The sequence below is a fragment of the Haemaphysalis longicornis genome, unplaced genomic scaffold, assembly GCF_048455015.1.
Source record: "Haemaphysalis longicornis isolate Haplotype H1 unplaced genomic scaffold, Haemaphysalis longicornis Haplotype H1 scaffold_1, whole genome shotgun sequence".
NCBI lineage: Eukaryota > Metazoa > Arthropoda > Arachnida > Ixodida > Ixodidae > Haemaphysalis > Haemaphysalis longicornis.
The window spans coordinates 223,372,320-223,399,232 of NW_027526203.1; the positions used below are offsets into that span (position 1 = coordinate 223,372,320).

The window sequence follows — 26,913 nt, forward strand, 5'->3', positions numbered from 1 at the left end:
GTGTGGCCATTCATGTTAACAATGTTTGAGTGATGTAATTTTTGTTCCCAGATATTACAAACACTTAGTTAGAAGGGAAACAAGCTTGGTGGATATATAAAAACGTACAGTCCGTGCAAATAAAAGACAGTTTTCGATGACAGGTTCATATTTCTGTAAATAATTCACTATCTGTCATTACGGATAATCGGCGGATTCTGCTAACAAAAATTTATCCACGAAACGGCTCCATCATATTGGCTCAAGGAAAATTCTGATCTTAGAACTTCCTGAATGTGTAGGGAGCGTACTGAACGATTCACTTTAACTGTGCGAGAGACATGTCATTGCCGCTTACGGCACGAAATACATCCATATCGTCGTGTTACGCTGCAGCAACAAGAGACGGGGGTTTCTCAAATCAGAATTGGAGCCGCGGATTCCAGAAAGAAGGGATGAGCTAGAAAAAAAAATCACTCCAATTGCTTATGCACTCCTATCGCTGGTCTGTCTTGACGCAGTAGCCTTTCCGTCTATCGGCGTATACGTGACACGCAACTGACTATCGGTCCTATTGCATTTTTGTGGTCGTTTTTTTTTTTTTCTGAGAGGCAGCATTTTAGGACACCGGCCTCATCTGCTTTTCAAAATCTTGGGGATGGCTTCGGCGGAATCTTTCGTCGTTTTTTGAACTAACGGTGGCACTGATGCTAAGAAAAGGATTTCAACTCACTGAAGAGACTACTCTGCCCACCGAATAGGACTGATCTCTGCGTGCCTGAGTGCTCCTAGAATCTTTGACGGGCTGCACAGATGTACTCCACGGATCAGACGGGGCAGCAGTTGCCTTGCCTCTATGTACCACTGGTAAGAGAGATGCCGATGCATTTTTTTTATTTCTTCTACTCCTGTGGTAGAATATACTGACCTATGTGCATTTGTCTTTTGTTAAACCATTCGCTTTTTTTAGATATCTTCACAAATATGGCGCAAACTTTTGGCCATATGGAAAGAACAAGGAAAAATACGGCGACAGACAATATAATAAACACGGGACGGCGCGCTGTTTATTCTATCTTTTGTCGCCATCTTTTTCCGCGCCTTTTCATCGCGGTATCAAAACCGATTCCCATCGTGCTAAACTCAATTTTCGCATTAATTCTTTTCTTTCGGAGATGATTTGAAGCGTTTTGGTCGGAGTACAGATCTGCAGTTATCACTTGAATTACCGAAATTAACAATCGTCGTGTTCAAGGCCAAACATCTGACAAATAACGAAGTCATACTTAAGATTCCATTGAGCAATTTAACATGGCTAATGATATCATGGAATTCAGAACGTTACGGAATTATAACACAGTGCAGGCTGCATTATTTAGGGTGGCTCAAAGAATGCTGTCTCATGTGTTTACATGCTTAGCCTGATGTGCCCGTTTTATCGCAATTATTAATAACAAAGGTGAGTTTTAGGAAAGAAGGCCCATAGGTATTTTAACAATATCGTAATTACCTTGCTGTCACCTGTTTAAATTTACGACTGCTGAGTGACCTAGATGGAACATTACTAGTGGCTTCTTTTATACAAGTAATCTAACAAGTTCGACTTGCTGCGCAGCAGAACTGTTAGAGAAAGCTTTGATAGTTTTCAGTGCGGCTCTGTGTATTTTATGCATTACTTAAAGGGACACTGAAGTGAATTTGTCAAGCTCCCGTTTTTGCTTGCACTGCGTAGACTGGCTCAAATTAGCCCACTTTTCATCGTTTATCCGGTTGACAAATCGGTAATTATTTTACAAAGCGCGAAAGAAGAAAAACTACCATGCGCAGTTTGCGGCGGCCGCACCAACTAAGGCTGTGACGTTGAGAGGAGGGGCGCCGTGATTGGACGATGCCCAAGGTTAGCAATCAAACAAGTTTCGGTTTCGGTTTCGGTTGTGTAAAACATAACCAATGGCGTTGTTGGATGGGCATTCTCAATATCTCAGTAATCATCGTACCGCGCTTCTGCCATGTTGTTGGCTGTAAAATGCACAAGATAAGCCTCCCAGGATGGCTTGTAGTCGTAGCATTCACTAGCCGAGACCTACGCAGTGCATGAACGCCCTCCGCGTACCCGCAGACGCCCAAATGTCATGCGCTTTTTCCCCATATTTGGAGCTTGCCTCCCTCATGCCTGTATCGTAAAAAGCGTGTTCGCACCAGGCCAAGGGTCTGTTCATTCTGGCCTGTGCCCACTGCCTGCAAGCAGTCGGTGCTTATGGCAACAGTATGCCAACGAGAACTCGCTAGCGCGCCAGTGCCAGCCTGCGCGCGTTTTGTGAACTAGTTCGTGTAGCCATGAACGTTGCGGCCCAAAAAAAGGTGAACTCAATATAGAAAACATCGGCGGAAAACAAAAAAGTTAACTTACAAAAAAAAAAAGCACGTACCCGCGGGGATTCGAACTCGTGACTTGCAAAACACTTACGGTGGCACACCCAGCGCCCCAGACCACTGAGCCACGGAGCGGGATGCGAAAGTCTTGGTAATTTAGGGTATATATTGTACAACCCGTTTACACTTTTATTTAGTTTTGGCATTTCAAGCAGCTTAGGTGACTACTTGTACTCCGCTCGTGCAGTAAGCGTCGCCCGAGTTTCCACAGTAGCTCACGTCTAGCAATTGCATTTCGTAGACGGAAAAGCGTTCGCAGATGCGTAGTCGTGCTGCTGACCGCTGTGCTTGTTCGCCCAGCGCAAAAAAGTGCTTCCCGCGCCCTAGTTTTACGCTGTACGGTAAAAATATCAGTTGATTTTATTTCCTTAGTACCTATATTGACTTCGCTGACACTTCTCCCGCCTTCAAGAGGCCTTATATTTTCCTACTGGCGTACCAGTCAGCGAAGCGTCGCATGTGCGCTTGTGCAGCGCTTGCGTGAAGCGACCTTGACTTGGAGCTAGATACAGTGTACAAACAAACCAAGTAAAGAAAGGCACATTCTTCCATTCACAAACGTGTCCTGGCTTCGTTTCAACTAAGGGAACGAATTGCGACCAAGCAATTTTTTTTAACCTCCTTGACTGCGACGACCCGCCGGCGGCCGGCGGACGAAACGCTGGCCCGACTGACTGTGTCTGAAGGCCGGGGAGCCGTGCAGTACCGCAGCCAATTGCCAGCTCATCCCCTCCTGACATCACACGAAACCGCCACAGAAAATGGGCGAGCGTAAAGAGAGGAGGACAGCATTTTCGAATTAGTTTTTCTACTAAATAAAATCGCGTAAACGCGCCTAGAGTGGTCGAAACATGGCCTGGGGACTCCGGACTACAATTTGCGCTAGTAATCCCGCAATGTTTACATATCACTTCAGTGTCCCTTTAATAGTTAATTATAGCTGCCTCTGCGACTTAGGTAACACACGGCTGTTTGAGTGAGCAAGAATTTGGTAGGGAAACGACGGGCTGATTTTCCTTCTCCAGTTTCCCTCACAGACTCCCAATTTTAAACGGGCCGTGAAGACAAAATACAAGATTGTTTTATTCAAAAGATTTCGTGTTTTATATTTCCTCCAGCGCTTCTTCGGCAGCAAACTATGCTCTATTCACTGAGAAATTAAACAATTTAAGGCAACTGTCATTTCTTCCGCTAAATCGTGTGCTTCGTTACGTCAGCGATGATGTATCCAGGGCAACCACTTGAAACAATTGTTAGTAATGTGAATAGGGTCTGCAGCGAACGGCCAAACGTGTTTTGTTTACGCTTCGTCCTCCCAAATGGCGTCATGATACTTCTCAGAACCACTCTCCGCACTCGCTTTGGTTTTGACAGGATTTTTACCTGGCCTATTTTTGTTAAGGTTGGTAGTAATCGTTTCCTGAAACTTTGGGTATGCGCGACCGAGTCACGGAAGACTATGTCGCTTATGTCAGTTGGTCGGTGTAATCTCAACGGGCTGGACGGCTGCGCAGCCACAACCGGCATAGTGCACGCAGCACGTTCTGGGGCTTCTATGTGTACGTGTGGGTTCCTAACGTGCATTGTTTAGCCCACCATTCTCAGAGGTATCAAAAGAAAAGCTTTTAAGCCCTGCCTTACTTGCCTTTGCTTTTGCAGGCGTCAGCCAATCACACAGCTGGGCATACGACATAATAGGTTCCGTTACGGGAAATGAGCTAGTGGGTCGCATGGCCATTATCTCTTTTTCCCAATTATAGAGCTTATTTGCCTGAACTTTGTTCGACACGTTCTGTCAGTGGTATTCTAACGAGGTAATCTTTCGAATGAACCAAACTTGCATTTTGTCTTCATGGCCCCTTTAAAAATGGAAGAACTTCATTTAAGTAATCAAATTCCTATGATATAAAGTAAGGGCGAAATTACCTGTAGTTAGAGCATTTTGCGTTTTGCGAATTTGACATTACAGGATATTTTATGTAACTATTCTACTGTAGTATCGCTCGCTCCAAATAGCTACTGAAGTATAGAAATAGCTCCGGTGCAGCGGATAACAAGACTGTCAAATATCAAGACTTTTTCTTGAGTTTCTTTAGCCCGGACCAATACTTTACGTGCTCTTGTGCTTGTTTATGCCATGGCAACAAAGCAAATCTACGTGTTTTTCGAGACGTCATCAAGGAAGGGCATCGAGAACGGCGTCCCGCTTCCTTGAGATATACGGTAACAACTTTACCAAGTCCTTCTCGCGTCGTACCTACACCCTATTTCTACAAACACAGGTTAGCACGATTAGCCGCGACGACTGGGATAGATCTTTGCCAGCGGACACAGCGCCAACGAGTGCTGCCTTTCAAAGGAACGCGCGCAGTCAGCCTTTCTTTGCGGCCCATAACTTGCTTTGTGTTCAGCCTGGTGCAGTGATAGCGGAAATAGCAGTACTTCTAAGGCCATGGTTAGACCGTTGTGTAAAACTCGACGTAGCAACTAAGCTGTGCTTTCTCCCTATATGGCGACCTTGTTATCTATAAGTTACTCCAGGTCTACAACGAATCAATAAGAAGGTCGCTACATAGCGCTGTGTATGATGAGATCCAGGTATACCAGGAAACGTGCATATGCGCATTCGGGACCGCCGTCTTTGCGCCCGTCCATTGTAGCGAAAGACGCTAAGGTCCGTCGCACAACACCGAGTAAATGTATGCAACGGAGATTGGAGGCCTGAGCTCATGGCCCATTGTGAAGAAAAAGAGATAGAGAGGAGGGGGGAGGGCGTTTTTGGGATGCCAAGAAAAGAAATTATTAAGCGCCGGCACTAATAAACGTGCACGATGGGTTATTGTTGCCCCAGTTTCGTAGAAAAATACATGTACTCGAATCTGGGATCCTATATAGGCCATTCGTTAGAAGCAGACAGATCGATAATCAGGCTGAACTTTTTGTCTCCGAAAAAAAAAGCTTCATTTCCACTCGTGCATTTTAACTCTTAAACTGCAGCTAAGCTGTAAAGCGCCTTAGAGCTTCTCAGAGCTTTGAAATAATTTAGTCCACGTGGGGCCAGCGTGCGCCGAAATCTTGTACGCACTATTTTTTTAAAGACGATAGCCTTTCTTGGCCTCTTTAAACGAAGAAATGTTGGTGTGTTTGTGTGTCTGTCTGTCTGTCTGTATGTGGCTCGAATCATCCACCCGGCCAAAGTGAAGCAGAAGTTGCGCAGTAGTTTTATACACCCACAACTAAATCTAAACGTTTTAATCCGGTGGCAATGTTCAAACTTGTTGACAGTGTTGAACAAGAACAACACGTTACGCAAATATGAGGCAGAAAATCAATACATCAGTGAAATTTCAAGTGGTCCTTTATAAAAAATTCAATGGCCTTTATAAAAATTCAATGGATGCTTGATATTTGCGATAGCAACTGAAATACTACATCCACTGTATTCACTGTGTCGCCTGCTGTCGCTCGCGCCGCTGTAGCTTCTGGCGGCATTTTGAGAAATCAAACGGCAGCAGTTACGAAAGATTCCACTAGGTTACACGTTCCTCTTGGAACGCACCTGGAAGTAGGGCAACTTGTTTCTATAAACGTTGAAGTAGGGCGCCTTGATTCCGGTGTGTCTCCGCCGTACGGCAGCACTGGCATCGAGGTACCCGGCCGGGAGCAGTGAAACGCGATAAATTTAAATTGACTGGAGCAAACCTCTAGTGTGTTTACCTTGCGAGGAGAGGGAGGAGAGGAGGGTGTTTACCTTAGGGAAGAGGAACAGCATGAGAGGTGAGCGGGAAAGCGAAGGGAGTCAGCGTCAGCCTTGAAGACGCATACACGAGGAGAGAGTAGACAACACACACGCTGGGACTAGCAACAGTTTAATGAATAAAATTTCGAAGGAAAAGCAAGTTCAGGGCATGCGCCGTAAAAACTAAAGTGAGAAGGTCAGCTGATGACGCAATTAAAAATCGGCTCTTTTTCAAATATTCAGCTTCTTTGCCTGATACTGTTAATGAGGGAACACTCGCGCACTTATCCAAACCGTACTTACGCATTTGATAATCTTCGATAAGCTCCCGCTCGCACTTTGTGGTTCCTCTACCAATTATTTGTGCTTTGTCAAAGAGGGGGCTGCATTCACAACCTCGGCAATGGGCAGGCAAGTTTGCCCCTCCAGCTGAAGTGACCGAAGTTTCATGTTCTTTTAAACGAACGTTCAGACAGCGTCCCGTCTGCCCAATATACACTTTATCGCACTTCAGCGGTATGCGGTAGATAACATTTGTCGTGCACTTCGTGAATTTTGTGGCATGGCGGATCGCGCACGCGTTCTTTGGTTGGCGCTTTTCAATTTTGGGACAAAGGCTTGCCAGCTTATATGGTGCCGAAAATGTACCCCATGTCTGGCGGCCACTTTTTTTAATATTGTGCGAGATCTTGTGAATGTACGGGATTACTTCCACTTTCTTATGGCCCTCAAAAGGGCGTGCCTGTACGCTCCCGCCCGATTCCCCGCAACCCCGCTTGTCATCCCATAGACTTGAGCATTGCGACACTTAAGGGAAACCGAAAGGCACCCAAATAAGAACTTCGTGGCTTTAAATAGGGAGGTCGCAAACGGTTTGAGGCTGAAAAAAAAACTCTTCCTTAGTTTCGAAACCTTCGTAGAAACCTTTCCTTTTTAGTATATTTCAGGAACGCTCCACATGAGGGGCCGAAGAAAGTCTTTATAATAACAAAATAATTGTTATCTACACATTGGTTTCTTCGAGCTCCTACATTAGCACCAGTAAAAATAACGTAATCAAATGCACTGTGTCGAGCTTTTGGATGACGTTTAACACAAAAAAAACGGTACAGTAATTTTGTGCCTTGTCCACTGTCGTGCAAGCATTCTTTAACAACCACTTTGCTATACGCTAAGCTCATCTATAATCGTCACCATTACTGTACTAAACATTCTCTGCTAGGCAGGCGTTTTACAGGGGCAATGTGAGTGGTTTCATGTCAAAGTATGTAGACACCATGTGTGCATCTATAGCGTATACACTAAGTATCTGCAAAGTCTGCTTTAGTACTGTACATGAATGCATTCCTATAGTGCATGGCGTCACAGGTAATCGTTTTATTCATTTTTCAATCATTCCCTAGTGATTCTGAATCTACCAATCGTCTACATTTATACTATTATAACGAGTACATGTGTTAACTGTACCAATTATACATTTATTTTGCAGATCTAAGGCGCCACTCATTTTCGAGTAACTGATAGATTTGGCCGGGGTGCTTGCCAAAGAATGCTTACGAGTTTAAAGGCGATGTCAGAAAAACGATGTGGTCGAAAGGCTATGAGATAAGGTATTTCTAGGAAAATGATGCAGCTGCAAATGGCTTTACCATATCACATGCTGATGACATAACACATCCATTGTTGAGGAAGGCTAATCCACAATATTTGAACTGCAAGTTTGAAGGTGCGCAATTACTTTCATTAGCGTGAAATGGCATTTTTATTATCATTCTTACTTCTTTTTGCCATTCGGGTTAATATGGCTTCCAGCAATACCACACAAAAATGTCAGATTGGAGCCGGTGGGTGGTTAGATTCCTACAATTTCATTAGCGGATGTGACTTGTTTGTAGTTTCTTATATGTAGCACAACATAAATTATGCCCTAGGGTTGAAAAAAAAAAACTCTTATTTATACAGACTTCAGCATGTTTCCGAAATTGCTCTAGAGTCTATTGAGCAGATTGTCGGTAAAATTTCCATTTTTTTTCTTGTCCTTCAATTGACGGGCTGAATGTATGCCTATAGTACGCGCTCAATGACGCGCGTAACATACAAACTTTATTTGGTTTCCATACAAATGCAGCAGATGCTGCAGTCATTGCGTTTTTGACGGCGATGGTTTTATCAACGAAAGCGGGAGATAAAATGGTCATCCTGCTGATGTCTTCTTAGCGGACAGTTAGGAAGGAGGAAGAAAAGCCCGATGTTTGTCAGAGAAAATTTATGGGATGCGATAGCGTACGCAGCTATCGTTCAAATAGATTCTGTAGAACCCCGTTGATACTTTCTTGATTCATGCGATTTCCCGGTAATTGCGCTTTCAATTGTGAACACTAAAAGTCCCCTTAGCCCGTTTCTTACCGGATAGTACGTTATTCCGGATTTTACGTTTCTCCTTTGCGTTTTTTAAACGTATCAACGAGGCTCGGCTTGATTGGAATAACAAACCCTCATTATAACAAATATTGCTGCATTCGCAATCTTATTTAATTCGAAGTGCAGTGCATTAAAAGCAAACCACCTCCGTTTTTACCGAAACATCGTGTATAACGAAGTCAATTTCTTGTCCTTAATACTTCGTTATAATGCGGGCCTCCTGTGTTTGTAAATTAATTTTACCAATCTTTTGCCCCCGCAGTTTTGCACCCAAAAGGTATTTCTCTTTGTGATGAGTGGCGGGCGTGACCGCCATCATCAGCAGCGCATCTGGCCATCAAAGTAAAATCCGCACCGCCGTGTTTACCATCGCTTCTCCGCCATCACCATTATCAGTGCATTGGCGGGGCTCAGGTGCAGAGGTAGAAGTGAGAAGCGCGAGAAAGGGAGTGCGGGCGCTCGAGACGGGAGCTCTTCGCGGAATTCCAGGCGTCGCGCTCAGTGGTCGAGGGAGAGAGAGAGAGAGAAATAACTTTATTATGTTGTTGGGTAGTTGCACGTGGTGGGTGCCCCTAGTCCAGGGCTCCAGTCCCCAGGGCGCCGGTGGCTGCTCTGGCGATGTTCGGCACTGCTCGTCGTAGTCGGCGCTAGACAGAGCCTCACTCCACTGCTCTTCTGTTAAATGGTGTTTGTGAATTTTGTGGCACCCTGCTGCCGTATGGTAGAGGGTGGCTACTTGGTTGCATCTGTGGCACTGCTTCGAGTTGGATACAGTTTGTGTAGATGGGAGAGATGAGGGAAGGTGTTCGTTTGGATTGAGCGGAGTGCTGTTTGATCATGTCCTTGCAACTTGCGATGAGGATGTGGGAATTTAATTCGGGTTGATTAGTAGTAGCTTAGAATTTCAGAATATATGGGCATGACAGGAACAGGACACTCTGCTTGAGAATTTCAGAATATATGGGCATGACAGGAACAGGACACTCTGCTTGGGGGCTGTCAGCTCGGGGAAGGGGGGCGCGAGCCCAGGAGTGAGCCTGTTGATTGCCCTCTAGAGTTTCATGGCCAGGGGCCCATATGATTTTGATTATATTATTTGATTTGTAGATTGCGAATCTGTGGGCTGTTTTGCCGATGCGCCCTCTCGCCCATTGCCTGCAGGTGTTTTGGGAGCCACAAACAATGTTCATTCGTGCATCCTGTTGACCTGAAATGATAGCTAGAGCAATTGCCGCTTCTTCTGCTTCAATACATAGTGATGTCCGCACGCTAGCAGTTACGCTACGTTGCTGTATTGGGTTGTGCGCACAGATGGCGGCTATGCCAACGGCACTCGTAATGGCAGCATCTGTGCACCACGTGTACTATGAAATCCCGTAGATTCTTTCAATATTACGGCATCTGTCCAACCTTCTTATGTGGTGGAGTGTAGGGTCCATGTTTTTAGGTATGGGTGCTACTTTCAAGGCCCTGGATATGCAATCGGGAATCTCGTGGGTGGTTGCGTGCATAGTGTCACGTATATAGTAGCCCAGTCGCTATAGGGTTTCCCTGCCAGTGTGGCTGGTTTTTAAACTCTCAAACTGGCCTATTCTATGTGCCCCAAGTACTTCTTCAACTGCATTGCTGATTCCGAGTTCGTTTAGTTTCTGTGCCAACGTCCATTGGGGTAATCCTAGCGCCCTTTTGATTGCGTTTCTAACTGCTGCGTTGAGTGTTTTGATGTTACTGGCTGTTAAACATAAGAATGGAGCTGAGTATGCTACTCGTGAAATTATGAGAGCGCTGGCAATTTTTAGACTGTCCCCTTCTTTCAACCCGTTTCTTCTGTTGTTTACTCGGTTAATCACCCGTAGGTTTTCTTCTATTTGTTTCATTAAATGGTTTAGGGCTGTTCCGCAGCCATTGTCCTGCTGCAGTCTGAGCAGCAGCACTTTTAGTGTCTATACTGTTGGGATAGGTTTCCCGTCTAGGTTGATCGTCATTGGAGTGGGTAGTACGTATGTTTTTCCCGGTGTTCTTTTTAGGATTTGGAGTAACTCTGATTTTTCCACCGAGCATTATAGTCCGCACTGGGAGGCATGCTTTTGCACGGCCGTTTCCGCTGTTTGTAGGGCTTCTTCATTTCTCCGTCTGACCCCGTGGTTGTCCATATGGTTATATCATCGGCGTATATTGCGTGTCGGATATTGGGGATTTTGTTTAGGGTTTCTGGAAGCTTGTGCATTGCTACGTTGAAGAGCATTGGTGTGACTGTGACCCTGTGGTGTGACTTTATTCGTTGCTTTGTGTGTGTCTTTGCGTATATCCCCAATTGCTATCGTGGCCGTCCGGCCCTCTAAGAAAGAACGCACATAGTTAAATATTCTAACTCCGCAGTTTAGGTCGTTAAGGTTAGATAAAACTGTTTGGTGGGCGATATTGTCGAATGCGCCTTTAAAATCAAGGGGCATGATGACCGTTTGATTTACACAAGAAGCTGCATCTAAAACTTGTTCCTTTATTTGGTGTAAAATATCCTGGGTTGACAACTTTGGCCTAAAACCGCATGTTGTGGTAGGGAAGAGACGGTTAGTCTCTATGTAGTTCTGCAGTCTATCCAGGACTACATGTTCCATTATCTTACCTACACAAGAGGTTAGCGATATTGGCCTCATGTCGCCTATTCACAACGTTTTGCCCGGTTTGGGGAGAAGAATCATTTCTGCGTGCTTCCATTCCGGTGTCAGGGTGCCTTTCTCCCAGTGGCTATTGTAGTAGTCTGGGACAGCTCCTATAGATCTGTCGTCTATGTTTTTCAAGTATTTGTAAGTTATTCCGTCTTTGCCGGGTGTGGTGCACTTTGTTATCTTAGTAAGGGCCCTTCTGATATCCGCTTCCGTAATTGGCCTGTCTAGGGTTGGGCTGGCGTCGCCGCTGTACGTGTAGGCTTGCGGCCCAGTCCGTGTGGGGTTTCGGAGATATTTGTCCACGAGTGCTGTTTTTAGTTGTTACTCTGTTCCCGGGAAATTGTGTATAATCTTGTTTACGTTGTGTTTTTGTTGCTGGCTGCTCTGTACTGGGTCTGCTAGTGGTTTAAGTAGTGCCCAGGTTCGAGAGAAGGGCAGCGTACCTTGTAGGTTGTTACACATGTTTGCCCAGTTTTAGTTGTTTAGTTCTCTCGCGTATTCATTTGCTTCCGCACTTATCTTCGCTATTTTAATTTTGAGCTTCCTTTTGTGTCTTTGCCGTTTACATCTCTTCTTCAGGCTCCTCCATGCATCCCACAGATGGAGTAGTCGTTTGTCAACTGCTGGGATGTCTTATTCCGTACCCACGATCTCTCATGTGTGCTTTTTTACATCCGAGATTAGTTGTATTGTCTACTCCTGTATGCCCCGTCCCGTATGGGTTCACTATCGGTGAATCTGTCCTTACGAACGGAGTCCCAGACGGTGATTTTGCTAGTTCTGATCTTTCGTTTAGGTGTTCTTTTCTCTATGCTAGTGATTAGTATGTGATGGTGGCTACCGAGGTTTTCCTCCGTGTTTTCCCACCTGATTTGAGTTGCGTTTTTAGTGAAGGTAAGATACGGGCACGTATCCCTGGTTATACTCATTCCCATTCTGGTTGGGTATTTGGGATCGTTATGGAGTGTCAGATTAAGTTGACTGGCTACTTCATATGTTTTTCTTCCCTAACTACATTGTTTGGAATATCCCCCGTGAGGGTGTGCGGCATTAAAGTCCCCTAATACAATTAGTGGGTCTCTTCTTGCTATTTTAGCTGTAGCCGTCAGTAATTGGTGTATTTTGTAGTTTTTATTCTTGGGGGGCTATAAAGGTTAAGTATCGACGTCCTGGGTTGGCCTTTGTTTCCGGGAAGCATTTCGATTAGTGAGTGTCTCTCGATTAGTCTCCCGCTATCAACTATACCGTTGTTTTTTCCCTGGATGCTTCGGTCCTAGGCGTTCTCCAAAAAGATGTTCTTGGATTTCTCTTTGTTGTGGCGACAGGTCGGCTGCCCTATTAGACAGCTATTTCTTCACTACTTTTTTTAACAGCCAAGCTGTTCTTGGTCGAGGCGTTCATAAAACGAGTCGTGGTAACGCGGGCGCAGCGATGCGGAGAGGGCATAGCCTGGCGATGGGAGAGCAAGCGCCAAGCACAGGTGCAGCGTATTGGGGAGAGGGGGACAAGCGCAGTTGAGAGGACTCAAGGTGAGAAAGAGAGGAGCGCGCCTCCAACAGATGGTTCGGAGGAGCGTGCATATATAGACGAGTGCGCTTGGCGGTCGTTTCTGGAATGTTAGATAAATGGGTAAAGTCGCGCGCGCTCCGGAAGAACAATCCGCCCGTCGGGCGCGCCAGCGAGGGTTGGCGCGCGAACGGGGCACTCGAGAATAGATCTGCTGACTTTGAGATGTTCTATGAAGCTTGGCCTTGTGGTTAGAGAACACCGGGCAGCTTCGCTGTTAACGTCAGCGTTTGCTACCTTAAATCCATGAAGCTGGGCTAAGTTTTTCTTGCGTCTTCTGTTACATTCCGAGATTTTACGTTATCTCTACGTTTTTCTCTATCTTTATTTTTTGTCTAAATAAACCGGGTTACAGCCACCTTAACCATTACAGGAAGCTTCTTCCCCGCATGGGCATGCACCATTGTTCGAGGATACCAACCAATCAACCCATCCTGAGGACGAAATCCTGGGCGAGATTTCATCGGGCCAGCTGGCGCTGGTCTAGCGGGAGAGATACTGAGTGCCGAGGACGCGGCTAGGCTGGGAGAAGTCTGCGTGGCTGCGCACCACAACGGGATCCTGAGCACGCGCCGCCAGCGACTGCCACCGGACCTGCGACCGAGTGCCGGGTCGACGTTGACCGGACGCGGATGATGTGCAAGTGGGGCTCCCCGCTGGCCTCCGTTCGACATCGACGCTTCCTGGTGCCGATCCGACAACATCACTTATCCCTGACCGGGAAAAAAAACAGCAAGTCGTAACGTACCATGATGCGTCCTCTGTGCAGCGCATCGTGGGACGGCACTTGCCGGTCGGTGATCACTGATGATGTCGGGTCTAGGCCAGGAGGCGTCGGTGTAGAACCGAGGCCAGCGGGGAGCCCCACTTGCACATCGTCCACGTCCGGTCAACGTTGACAGGGCTCGCGGTCGCAGGCCCGGTGGCAGTCGCTGGTGGCGGGCGCTCAGGATCCCGTTGTGGTGCACAGCCACGGAGGCATCTCCCAGCCTAGCCGCGTCCTCGGCACTCGGTAGCTCTACCGCTAGACCAGCGGTAGCTCGGCGCTCGCCTGGGATCTAGTCCTCAGGACTGCAGCCACCTCGTCAACCTCTCAGCCAGACTGCCAGGCTTCTTGCGAACAGCTCCAGGTCTCGAACCCCACACGTTCCTTCTCCCTTCTCTCTTTTCCCCCTACGTACCCGAGGCGAGGGGATAAAATGATTATGGTAATGGAAGCGAGGCGACGGTGAGTGAACTTGCCGGTGCGATTTTAGTGGTTATGGCCAGATGCGTTGCTGTTGATGGCGGTGACGCACGGCACTCATCACACTCTTGTACAGCCTGCATGCAGGCCAGTGAAAACTCCTGCGCCCTTTATACCTCTGCACCAAGATGACGCCACTTCCCCCCTCCTTCTGCAGGGTCTCTCCTTCCTGGCGCTCATCCTGCTCTCTGGCCGTCTGTATGAGGCCAGCAAGGAGATCGCGTTCCTGCGCGTGGTGCTGGCGGCATGGATGCCCTCCGAGGCGGACCTGCTGCTCGGGGGAAACTCGGACGACCACAAGAGCCTCGTGCTCGACCGTAGCCGCCAGACGCTCACAAACCTCAAGGGGGACCTCGAGTCCTTTCTGCGTGAGTACTCGCTCTTCGGCCCAAAGCTTATGCGCGTGCTATGGTCGGAATTCAGCCCATTGCAACTTAGGGATCTGAGCGGCGTGGCGATCGCATATTACTATCTTTCGGTGAAATTATATGGAAATGCCAGCAACGAGGACATATGTATATTAGGAGCAACGACAGATGCGCGAGTTTGTAGGGAGAATTGATAGAAAATAAGCAAAAAAACACAAGACGAAGGAGAGAACTGCACGGGACGAGTGCTTACATGTAGGATGTATATAGGATCTAACGAGGATGTATATCTAATGATGCCGGCCTGTGAGTCATAATCTGGATATGTCACTAATTAGTCACCCGATAGAACAACCCGGAATGTGAAGAACACAACAAATCGCTGAAAATTCTACCAAACCAACTTGAAAAATTGAAAGCCCAATATATTTTTAGGACGCACCGCAAGCTTTCGCTTGAACTGAACGCCTACCTGATGAAGCGTGCCGAAGAGAGGTTAAACATCCTTAGAAACAACACATGAGCCATTAGCTGCTGTGCTATCTGACAAAGCATGCAGCCCTTATTTCTCGCTCAAACAGCGAGAAAGAACGAGGGCACAAACACCGCCGTGTTTGTGCCCTCTTCCTTCTGTCTGTGTCGGTAGCGCTGTTAATATGAAAAATTTAATGAAACGTCGCAGCCTGCTTGTATGCAGCACACATGCTTCATTCGCGGTTCAGACAAGCCAGACACGAACCATGTGTACGACATCAAGTTTCGTCGAGCGCGTTTCCCCCTTTGTTTGCAGCGTTGCTAGTCTTTTTTAGCGACCCGGTGCAAGCCAGTAGAGGCGGCTGTCTCGCAGCTGTCTCGATGAGTTGTTGCCAAGCCTTTTAAAGCTGCCGCACACATTGACAACCGTTTTAGGCACTACGCTTGACTGAAGCCTTCAGTTGCCATAGCTTGTTTGTAAGTCGGTTGGCAATACAAAAAATAAAACCGAAGGCTCCAGAAATTGAACCCTTCGGGGTGTACTTTACATTTCACAGCCATTTTACTAGCTCGGTGTCACGCTAGGGCTGCTTATTTTATTGACAAGTGAAAATCGGTTTTGTCGCTCTGACAGTGCTGACCTTATTTCCACCGTCATCGGCGTGTCGTTGCACGTCCGAAGATGTCAGCTTCGTTAGGAAACATGTAAAACGTTAGGGTTTCACTCTGCTTTCCTTGCAGAAGGCTATGATGGCTCCTTCGTGGAAGTCTTATTCCTTCCGTTCCTTCTGCGTTCTCGTGCTGTATGTGTCAAACTACAAATCCCAATCGTCTTCTTGGGTTTGGGATGAGTTTATGATCGAGTGGTTGATGCTTCTCTCGTTGGGTGCCTGGCGGGGAAATAGTTATCCGTGTTCCAGCACCTGTATACCAAAGGAACGGAAACGGGACCAAGGAAAGGAAGTCTGGTCACGAGGAAGGAAAATGGAGGCGTGCGACAGAAACGTGACAAGCGAGAGACAGCTGATCCCAGACGGGCGACTGCTTCGTGCCGCCTTTTTTCCGCGTCGTTGGCACCGTACAGCTTCGTTTATCTTCCTGGCTTCACGGTTCTACCTCGCCCTTTCATCAACTTATCTACAAGGGTACGCCAGTCGCCTAAATAGTAAATCAACACGTTCGGACTTTATTGTTAACCGTATTTTTCGTAAGGTAAAGCCATACACAGCAGACGAACAGCATTGTGCCACCACGTGGATCGCTCAGGACAGTATGTATGTGCAGAAGCCACCGAATGGCAAGTTTATTTGAACACAACTAGCCGCGGCTGATGTGTGCTCGAGCGTGAATTTGATATATTGATTATTTCTCATTTTCAACATCAGCTTTTCGCTTAAATCGCAACTTGAAATATTTAGGATGAATGTAAACAAGCAGGTAACACAAATAGATCAGGGCATATGGCCTGCAGGGATCATAGAATTATAGAGGTATATATACACCAGGAAAGGCCTGCAGTCTACAACGCCAAGGGAGGCATAGGGGAAGTTTTAGGCTTTTGTTATTACGATTAGTGAAGGTAAAATTTTAATTTTTATAAGAAAGGAAGTGAATAAAACACTCGTCCAGAGTGGGGACCAAACCCACGTCTTCCGATTATATCTCAGATTCCTTACCAATTCAGCTATCTGAGCGACTGGGTACTCCGTCACGTTCTGGGGTATTTACCACAACCATCGGTGACGCTTGAGGGTGGTAGCCAGCGCCACTCATTTATATATATATATATATATATATATATATATATATATATATATATATATATATATATAGAAAATAAGGGTTGACAGTCAAGAAAACCTCTGAAAGCAAAGGGGAGGTTGTGGTGGGTCATAGAAAGAGATGAAGAATTTTTTGAGTTGAACAGAAAGTGGTGAAAAAATTCCTGCCGGGTGGGATCCGAACCCACGACCTCCAGAATACCGGTCTGGTGCGATAACCACTACGCTACCGGCGGGACTGTTTCCCCAGCACTTTCTCGGGTATTTATGTCAAGGTAGTTTTGTTTCCTACACTTTGGGGTGGTAGCCAGCGCCACTCGGACTACTCGGGGTGAAGGGGACCTTCTTTTTAACCCCCGGGCCGTGACTCGAGTGTCTACGACCTGTCGAGAGTGGTCGACCAGCGTTGAACCCTCTTAAGCTCCCTTTGGCACTAAGACTGCCAGAACAGAGGCCCTCGCTAAGCATGTAGCGAATCAGAAAATGGGAAAATGAGGGGCTCCGTGAAATAAGACAGAAAATAAGGGTTGGCAGTCAAGAAAACCTCTGAAAGCAAAGGGGAGGTTGTGGTGGGTCATAGAAAGAGATGAAGAATTTTTTTAGTCGAAAAGGCGCTGGCAACCACCCCCAAGTGTAGGAAACAAAAATACCTTAACATAAATACCCGAGAAAGTGCTGAGGAAACAGCCCCACCGGTAGCGTAGTGGTTATCGCACCAGACCGGTATTCTGGAGGTCGTGGGTTCGGATCCCACCCGGCGGGCATTTTTTCACCACTTTCTTTTCGACTAAAAAAACTCTTCATCTCTTTCTATGACCCACTACAACCTCCCCTTTGCTTTCAGAGGTTTTCTTGACTGCCAACCCTTATTTTCTGTCTTATTTCACGGAGCCCCTCATTTTCCCATTTTCTGATTCGCTACATGCTTAGCGAGGGCCTCTGTTCTGGCAGTCTTAGTGCCAAAGGGAGCTTAAGAGGGTTCAACGCTGGTCGACCACTCTCGACAGGTCGTAGACACTCGAGTCACGGCCCGGGGGTTAAAAAGAAGGTCCCCTTCACCCCGAGTAGTCCGAGTGGCGCTGGCTACCACCCCCAAGTGTAGGAAACAAAAATACCTTAACATAAATACCCGAGAAAGTGCTGGGGAAACAGCCCCGCCGGTAGCGTAGTGGTTATCGCACCAGACCGGTATTCTGGAGGTCGTGGGTTCGGATCCCACCCGGCGGGAATTTTTTCACCACTTTCTTTTCGACTCAAAAAAGTCTTCATCTCTTTCTATGACCCACTACAACCTCCCCTTTCTTTGCTTCAGAGGTTTTCTTGACTGCCAACCCTTATTTTCTGTCTTATTTCACGGAGCCCCTCATTTTCCTATATATATATATATATATATATATATATATATATATATATATATTTATGTTAGCTTCACTAACCGTAGTAAAAAAAGAGCCTATATATATACAGAAAGATAGGTCGGCAGTCTACAACGCCAAAGGAGGCATAGGGGTGTGGTTAGGCTCTTTTTTTACTACGGTTAATGAAGTTAACATTTTTTTAAATATACGGAAGAAAAAAAGAAAGAAAAACACGCGCCCAAGAGTGGGGACCGAACCCACGCCTTTCGATTAGACCTCGAATGCCTTACCAATTCGGCTACCTGGGCGACTGTGTTCCCCTTCACTTTCTGGGGTATTTATATTTACTAGAAGTGTATCTGACGCTTGAGGCTGGTAGCCAGCGCCACTCTGACGACACGGGGAGAAGTGAAGGAGAACACAGTCGCCCAGATAGCCGAATTGATAAGGCATTCGAGATCTAATCAAAAGGCGTGGGTTCGGTCCCCACTCTGGGCACGTGTTTTTCTTTCTTTCTTTATCCCGTATATTTAAAAAAAATTTTAACTTCATTAACCGTAGTAAAAAAAGATCCTAACCACACCCCTATGATGCCTCCTTTGGCGTTGTAGACTGCCGACCTATCTTTCTGTATTTCCTCAACGAGCCCCTCATTTCCTTACTATATATATATATATATATATATATATATATATATATATATATATATATATATATATATATATATATATAGTAAGGAAATGATAAAGATAAGGAAATTATATATAGATAAAGAATTTGGAAAGAAAGACAGAAAGCGGAGAAAAAATGCCCGCCAGGTGGGATCCGAACCCACGACCTCCAGAATAGTCTGGTGCGATAACCACTATGCTACCGGTGGGGCGATTTTTTCTCCGCTTTCTTTCTTTCTTTCTTTCCAAATTCTCTATCTGTTTCAATGTATATATATATATATATATATATATATATATATATATATATAGCAATTCAGCAAAATGCGAAATGAGGGGCTCGGTGAATTAAGACAAAATAAGGGTTGGCAGTTGCCAACCCTTAGGGAGGGAGGGAGCGAGAGCGTCAGGGACAATTCAAAATGTCAGCCATGGAAAATGCATCGAGACAGCATGCTCGGCGAGTTGGTATTGCTCCATTTCTAAATTTATTACAGCGCACTCAAAAAGGTAAAAAAAGAGGCATTTGTTGGGCAGCGCTGTCTTGTCTGTCTTTTCTCTTTTGTTCTTTTTTGTCCGTGTTCGCTACACGGCGTAGTTAATTCAAAAATGAAAGTTGCAGGGCTCGAGACTACGCGCCAAAAAAGTTAATAGAATAGCACGGCGAAAGAGAAATGCGTTCAATAAATAGATACGCAAACGAGACGAACATTGATCAAGCAATCGGGATCTGAGTGTAGGCAAGGCATGGTTAAAAATGTATGGGCGTGTAAACATCCCGAACACCTGAGAGCGGCTAACGGGTCGTCTCATCCCCCTTCGTTGCCCGTTCCCCATGTGTGCATCGCAGTGGAACTGACCTCCGCGCGGACGACGCTGGCCCTGAGCGTCGTGTTCGTGATCATCTACATCCTCAGCTGGTGGTGGATGGCGTTCGCTCTCAAGCAGGCAAAGGACGATGTAAGTAATTCTCCCCTCTCTCACTCACTTTATATACTGCTGCGGTCGCCGCAGTCCTCCAGCTCTGACGCGGAATGGAATGGATGCGTTCAAGGTAATGTGGAGGAGGAGGAGGAGGTGGTAGTGGAGGTAGTGAGGAAACTTAGGGCGGGAAATTCAAATCTAAGCGCAACGAACTATCTTGGGCGCTTGAGTCTGCACTACAAAGGAGCAAGTTTATACACACTGCTGCAAAATGTGGGATAAGGGGCAAAAATGGGCATGTCCTACACATCCAGGTCGTGAAGGTGAATTAAAAAAACATTCGCAATAATGACTACTTTGCAGAAATATGGCGCAGGTTTATTAAACAATCTCCCAAAAATTTTCTGTTTCGTGTCTTATAAAATAAATTGCAATCTATAACGATAGACCTCTCGTCTTCTTCGGCTAGCTGCGCCCGCGCACGCAGGGGCACAGCGATGAGTTTTCCCTAGCAAGCAGGCCTTTGACTTCTGCAGTATGAAAGCCACGACCAAAGGATCTTTTAAAGCGAAGCTTTAGTGTTCTCACTGATGGCGCCTGTAACGCGAAGACGCCCCGCAGGAAAGCCAACTTTATCTGACGATGATGATGAATGATCGTGGGTGAAGTGAAAGAAGAAAAACCGCTTCAGTGGCCGGAATCGAACCTGGGTTACTCGCATTGTGAACCCGGCGTCTATCCCCGATTGCTCCATTTCCACATGGTCGAAACTCAGTACAAACTCAGACGACAACCAAATAATTCGTTACCAGAAAGCTTCACGTTCAACCATCCTCCTCGTTAGACGGAGGGATGCTTGATTGTTTTGGGCTTTATTTTGGTTTGTTTGATCTGTGCGACTAGGTGTATCGTTCTTTTGGTCGTAAAATTGCTTTCCGCATAATTTTTGGCATGTCGCCAATTCGGGATATCGAATCCTTCATTTCTAATAAATGTCTGGAATAAATACGCGCGTCTATTCCACGACAAGGAGAAAGTATACCATCCTAAAATGACGTTTTAACAGTGCAGAAATCTTTATTTTTTCTTGCTAAGCTTCCTGAAAAAAAATTGAGGAGGACATCTAAACCTGTCATTCTGAACCAGGAAACCATTTCAGCCTTGTTCGAGCTAGCGTCCGCCGTACCTGTTTAGTTTTGTACGCTTGGTGGCTTTTTTTTTTTTTTTTGCAGTGGTGATGGCCGCAGGCACTATTACAATCTTCACCTTTATCTACGGTAGAAGATAAGGCCGCTTTGCTTGTGCTTGTGGCTGTACTCAAAATCCCCGTGGTAGCTGAAACAGCTTTGGCCAGCGTGAAAGCCGTTTTAAAAAAATTAGCAGTGGCTTAGCTCGACTATGCCAGGATATACGTAGCGTGAGCTAAGGTTCAGATGGTTATTCTTAGCTTTCCTGATTGTCTAGAAAAGCTTGATCAACGCCGCCTTTATAAACATTGCCTAACGCGTCGCGCGCTTTTCAATGGGAAGGGTACACTCTAAGCTGGGTAACCCTTAATAGCGGTGCACATTTTCGATTTTTGTAACCTATAATTTATAAGGCACAAAAGTAACATACATCTTAGTAACCTTTATATACGTATACACGGAAGGGTTACTTAGTTATAGGTTACTTTGCAGCTTTGAGCATGTATACCTTTAAATAAGTGACATCTACCGCCGTCCAAGGCCACAAACCTGGAAGGTGTCATGTTGCGTGCCACGCGCGCTTTCGCCGGCGCCGCTGTGGCGAGACCCCGAAGGCGCATTCCCGCGTGGTAAACAAACAGTGCGTCAGTGGAAGACGATATGTGCGACCATGCTCTCCATTGTGCCGTCTGAACTGGGAAAGCCTTGGGTGTCTTTTGTTCGTCCCTTGAATGAAGTGCCGGCCACACGGCTGTGGCTAAAAGAAGTTACTTTTATAATTCCTAAAATCGCGGTGCCAGAAAGCTTGAAAATGTTCTCTTAATATACAGCGTTATTGTCAAGTACAGCGTTATTTTCAGAAAAAACGCGGAATGTGGGAAAGTGCAAAAAAAACATTTATTAAAAAATCACTGTTTCATACAAAGCAATGGCTATATTCGCTACATTCTCCGTGTCACTCAGAGTCTCTAATATTACACCCGAAATTCATTCGTATTTACGAATCAATCTTTAACACTTCCCTCTTAGGTTCCTCTTTGCAAATCCACCTGAGTTGTGATTATCCAAGTTATCTTTTTTTATGCAGCACCAACAAGTTTTTAGGCCGATTGTAATCTGTCTTTTGAACAAACTTTCAATGGGAAGTAAACCTCCCTGCATGAAAAAAAGCACTTGGAAAAATTCAGAGATATAAGCTTCGCAATTTACGTAGTACACAAGCAGGCACAAAATCAGGGCACGCTGAAGATTTCCCGAGGTCATCTGAATAACGTGTTCCCTGCTGCCGTAGATGGAGGCGTATATGTGAGGGGCAGTCACTTGGATTCCCCCAGCTTGAAGAGCCATCTACACAAAATTTCAGAATAAGAACAAAATCCAGTGCAACCATAAGCCCCTCACACCAAACCACAGGCATGTGAAGTACAAAAGATATATTGCACCGAAATGAAGACGCAGACCAGAGAATGAAAGGAAAGGCCACACCAGAGATAGAGTGATTTACGGCCTTTCAAATAATTTCACATCACTTCAGTAATCGTTACACTGAGTAATTTTGCCGCATTGTTCAGACAACGCGAAACCACTGTAGTCATACCGGCCAACCCTCTAGAATTTTAATCATGCCATGTTCCAGTTTATCTCGCGCAATGTTTCTGCATGAATACCCAGAACAGGCAGAAACTTTGGGCAACGAGGTAAACTAGAGTGCTGGACATACATTTGCAAAAGAGAAAACAAAAACATTTCCGCGCCTTCATGTCGAATTACTAGTACACGCAACAGAGCGAACGTCGCACTAAACCCAGGAAACGTGCTTTCATGATTCTGATGCCGTCTGCGTCACATTTTTGGCTGTAATTAAACATCCCCCACCTCCCCTTCGTACTGGAAGTTTAATTTTGAACAAGGATCCAATGTGGAAGCCGAAAAGTTTTTCATTTCAGTAAAGTGTTCTGATCGGTGGTTTCTTCCTCGGCTATTAGTAAAAAGGAATCGCAAACTTACATTTTTTCTTCGTCCAGATGTGTTGTGGGAGTGGATCCATCTACACTTTCACCGATCTTCAAGTGGCATTTCCAGGAGGTCTGTATCTGTAATGACCCGAAGGGTTATTTGGGTTAAATTGCAATAGGCTTGACAACTGGCAGCTGGTATGCATTCATAATGAAAGAACACCGCAAACTATAAGACGAAGAAAAGAACCCAACACAAGCACTCACTAACAACTGGAGCTTTATTAAAGAGCTCTTTTTCGTTATAAGAGCTTTTTTCCGGAAAAAAAGCTCTTTTTCTTTTTGGCTCTGCAAAACTACCCATCTTATAGAATACCTACAGTTGATCAAACACTACAAAGCTCCATGCTGAGGACATCGTTATGTAAATTCATAACCTACATGCAGTATTGAACTGATTGAAAAAGTCACTAAACATGAGGCAAAGTAAGATACGAAATATAACACCATAACACTCGAAGAAAGGCCTCGCATTTTTACAAGTGAATCATACTTTTGTCTGCGCAGGCCTGGTTGCCGTCTTTACAAAGAATATTTGAATGAATGTGTTTTATTTATTGAATTTTCATACGGCTGTTTCCACTGAAATCAGACTCTATTTCAACTGTTGTCATACACAGGGGAGTCCTGGTTGTCAGATCAAGGATCAGTGCCTGCAAGAAAAACAGTAGTGCTGAAAAGTCATAGCATAGGTAGCCAGATGCAACCACACTTTTCGAATCGCCAGGAACCGATGAGGGTGCAGCCCCCATTATTACACCTGCATCTGTCTCTGTGAAACTTCGCCAGCCCATCCTGTAACCAAATTCGTCACAATTTTGGTATCATCAAAAAAAAAAAACACAACAATCAAACAGCCTGCATGCTGGCTCATACATGCCACCATTCTTTAGGTCATTTTACTGCATTACACTTGTATCACGCGAAACAACAATTTGCTCTGCATTACCACGCGAATAAATAAACGACTGATTTGTGCAAATGAGAATAATGAACCCACTTCACATGGTGAAAATGACCCGCTGTCTCAAAATGTCTAACACCAAATTTACTCACTCAAGGAAAAAAATGACCAAAGTGAAGGCTCTTGTACTCATGAAAAACTCTTTACTATGCCAGAGGGCAATATTTCGCAAAAAAGAGGCTTCCGCTGGACAAAAGTGAGTTTAAAAATGTTTTCGGGCAGCATTTAGCGGACTACATTTCTGCAGCACACACCTTGTGTTTAACCGGATATAGTCCTACAAGAGCAATAAACTAGGGCCCTATTCTCGACTGCACAAATTGCCGGCATTTCGCCCATGTTTTTTTGCGTAAGCACGACGTAAGCAATCAGTGACGTGCTTCACCTATAGCTATGACGACATGCAGTGTAATTTGACGAGTCACTCATAACGATCGCTACCAAGGTATCAAATATTGTGCAAGAAAGATATAAAAACACTTGGCATGTACTATAAAAATTAAGACGGTAGCTGAGGCTGACAAGAAAAACACATTTCTGGAGGTCAAATTTGGCGTCAACACCACAAGGCGATCGAGTAACGTTGATTTAAAAGCGAGCGAAAGCCGGATGTCGAGCTAAAGAACATCACGCAAATTTTTTTACCGTATCTATTTATTTCTTTCAATCGCTTTTATTAACATAGCTGGGCTCTCTGCTTCAATGCAAGCTTTGTTGCGTTATCACCTTCCCTGCCGCCACCGCCGCCACGCCATCGTCTGCTGCTATGTTACAAGTTTATGGCGTGATCACAGAAAAAGACGGCCGCGACTATCGCTTCTATGACACATAAGAGCAGCGAAGCGCTACGCCTGATAACCGCGGAGCACACCGATGTCACCGATTCACTCATTCGTCAAGCTCGACTGCAATCAGCGCTGTAATGAACTAAATAGTCACTTTTCATTGTTATTTTTCTCTTGAGTTCGATCATGTGACCCAACAGCTTACTAGGACAAGTATGGACAAATGCCATGCATTGGGTTCTCTTTGTCATGGAGAGGCTTGTACTGCCCTCTTATGTTGCGGTTACGCCAAACAAATATTTTTTTATTTCATTGCCAAACATAAAAGCAAAATACTGCATGTTATTTGTATGTCGCATGATCGCTGACTTGGAAGCAGTTGAAACTATAATTTGTTTCGGTAGGAAACATGCTTTAAACAGCGCGCATGCGAAACTGCGCCTGCTGCAAATTGCCGCACATTTCGCGGCGCCGTAAGCCGGGGCAATATTGTGCCCTATTTTGATTGTATTTTGCGACAAAAACAACCGCCATTTTCATGCTGTTACGTAGCATTACGTCACTTTTACGCAGGCTGAAGTTGCCAATGCATGACGTAATCGTTCCCGCCAACTGTTTAAATTACGTCACGCCTTCTCAGCCAATCACAGAGGGGGTGTGTATTACAAGCAGTATTGTTGTTGAATAGCAAAGACAGGCTTACGTTGTCATGTCCGCCGCATTTTGTCTGGTTTTTCATTGCCGGCCAAGAATTATGCGCCTTTAGTAACGAGAAATAAGGCAAACTTTAGAACTGGTGTCCGTTGACGACATGAAACGTCAAAATGACGACACCACACACAACCGCTTTGTCAGCCGGAAGCACGTGACCAAAATTGAAAGCCAATCAGAAAAGACTTCCGGAAAATTGCCTAAATTGCCGGCATTTCGCCCATGTTTTTTTGCGTAAGCACGACGTAAGCAATCAGTGACGTGCTGCAATTATAGCTATGACGCCATGCAGTGTAATTTGACGAGTCACTCGTAAAGATCGCTACCAAGGTATCAAATATTGTGCAAGAAAGATATAAAAACACTTGGCACGTCCTATAAAAATTAAGACAGTAGCTGAGGCTGGCAAGAGAAACACATTTCTGCCAGTCAAAATTGGCGTCAACACCACAAGGTGATCGAGTAACGTTGATCCAAAAGCGACCGAAAGGCACATGTTGAGCTAAAAAACACCAAACAATTTTTTACCCTATCTATTTATTTCTTTCAATCGCTTTTATTACATAGCTGGGCTCTCTGCTTCAATGCAAGCTTTGTTGCGTTATCACCTTCCCTGCCGCCACCGCCGCCACGCCATCGTCTCCTGCTATGTTACAAGTTTATGGCGCGATCACAGAAAAAGACGGCCGCGACCATCGCTTCTATGACACATAAGAGCAGCGAAGCGCTACGCCTGATAACCGCGGAGCGCACCGATGTCGCCGATTCACTCATTCGTCAAGCTCAACCGCGATCAGCGCTGTAATGAACAATATAGTCACTTTTCATTGTTATTTTTCCTCTTGACTTCGATCATGTGACCCAACAGCTTACTAGGACAAGTATGGACAAATGCTATGGATTGGGTTCTCTTTTCATGGAGAGGCTTGTACTGCCCTCTTATGTTGCGGTTACTCCAAACAAACAATTTTTATTTTATTGCCAAACATAAAAGCAAAATACTGCATGTTATTTGTATGTTCCATGATCGCTGACTTGGAAGCAGTTGAAACTATAATTTGTTTCGGTAGGAAACATGCTTTAAACAGCGCGCATGCGAAACTGCGCCTGCTGCAAATCCGCCTCTTTCATTGCGGTGTGCTGCCACCTAGCGTGCCTAGCGGAAGTTGAAGCTGTAGGGTTTGCCGGCGTTTCCTCCGGCTGCGTTCTCGTTGTATGCACGACAATCCCACATTACGGCGAGGAGCAGCCCAAGTTTTTCTTCTGTGTTGGTGGATGACAGCCCCTGGTCATCACATAATACCAGGCGGCTTCTTATCACTGAATGAGGGCTGGCAGAGAAATCTCGGACAGATCCGTGTGCCGTCCGAGCAGCAGAGCGAGCAGTACTTGGAGTCGTCTGGCATGAAGTGCGATCGCCAGCTCAACAAAGGCCGGCAGTTCGCAAAATGCCTTTAAGCGCTGGACGCATGTACGATTGGTGCACGCGATTCGCATGCGACTGATCGTTACTACTGTTGCCACGACTAGTCGTACGCGTGAATTTGAGACGGCCCGATGCGCGCATGACGGCGTCGCTCCGCCCACTGTTTTTGCCCCATGGTCAACTACGATGATCGCGG

General features: G+C 45.6%; 1 protein-coding gene across 1 annotated transcript in view; it reads left to right on the forward strand.

Moving 5' to 3' along the window:
- Positions 1 to 26,913, forward strand: part of LOC144157918 (uncharacterized) — an 81,692-nt gene that overhangs the window by 4,825 nt on the left and 49,954 nt on the right. Inside the window, exons 3-4 of the mRNA XM_077688637.1 lie at positions 14,211 to 14,421; positions 19,556 to 19,665. Coding sequence (XP_077544763.1) covers positions 14,211 to 14,421; positions 19,556 to 19,665 — 321 coding nt within the window. The remainder of the gene's footprint in view (positions 1 to 14,210; positions 14,422 to 19,555; positions 19,666 to 26,913) is intronic.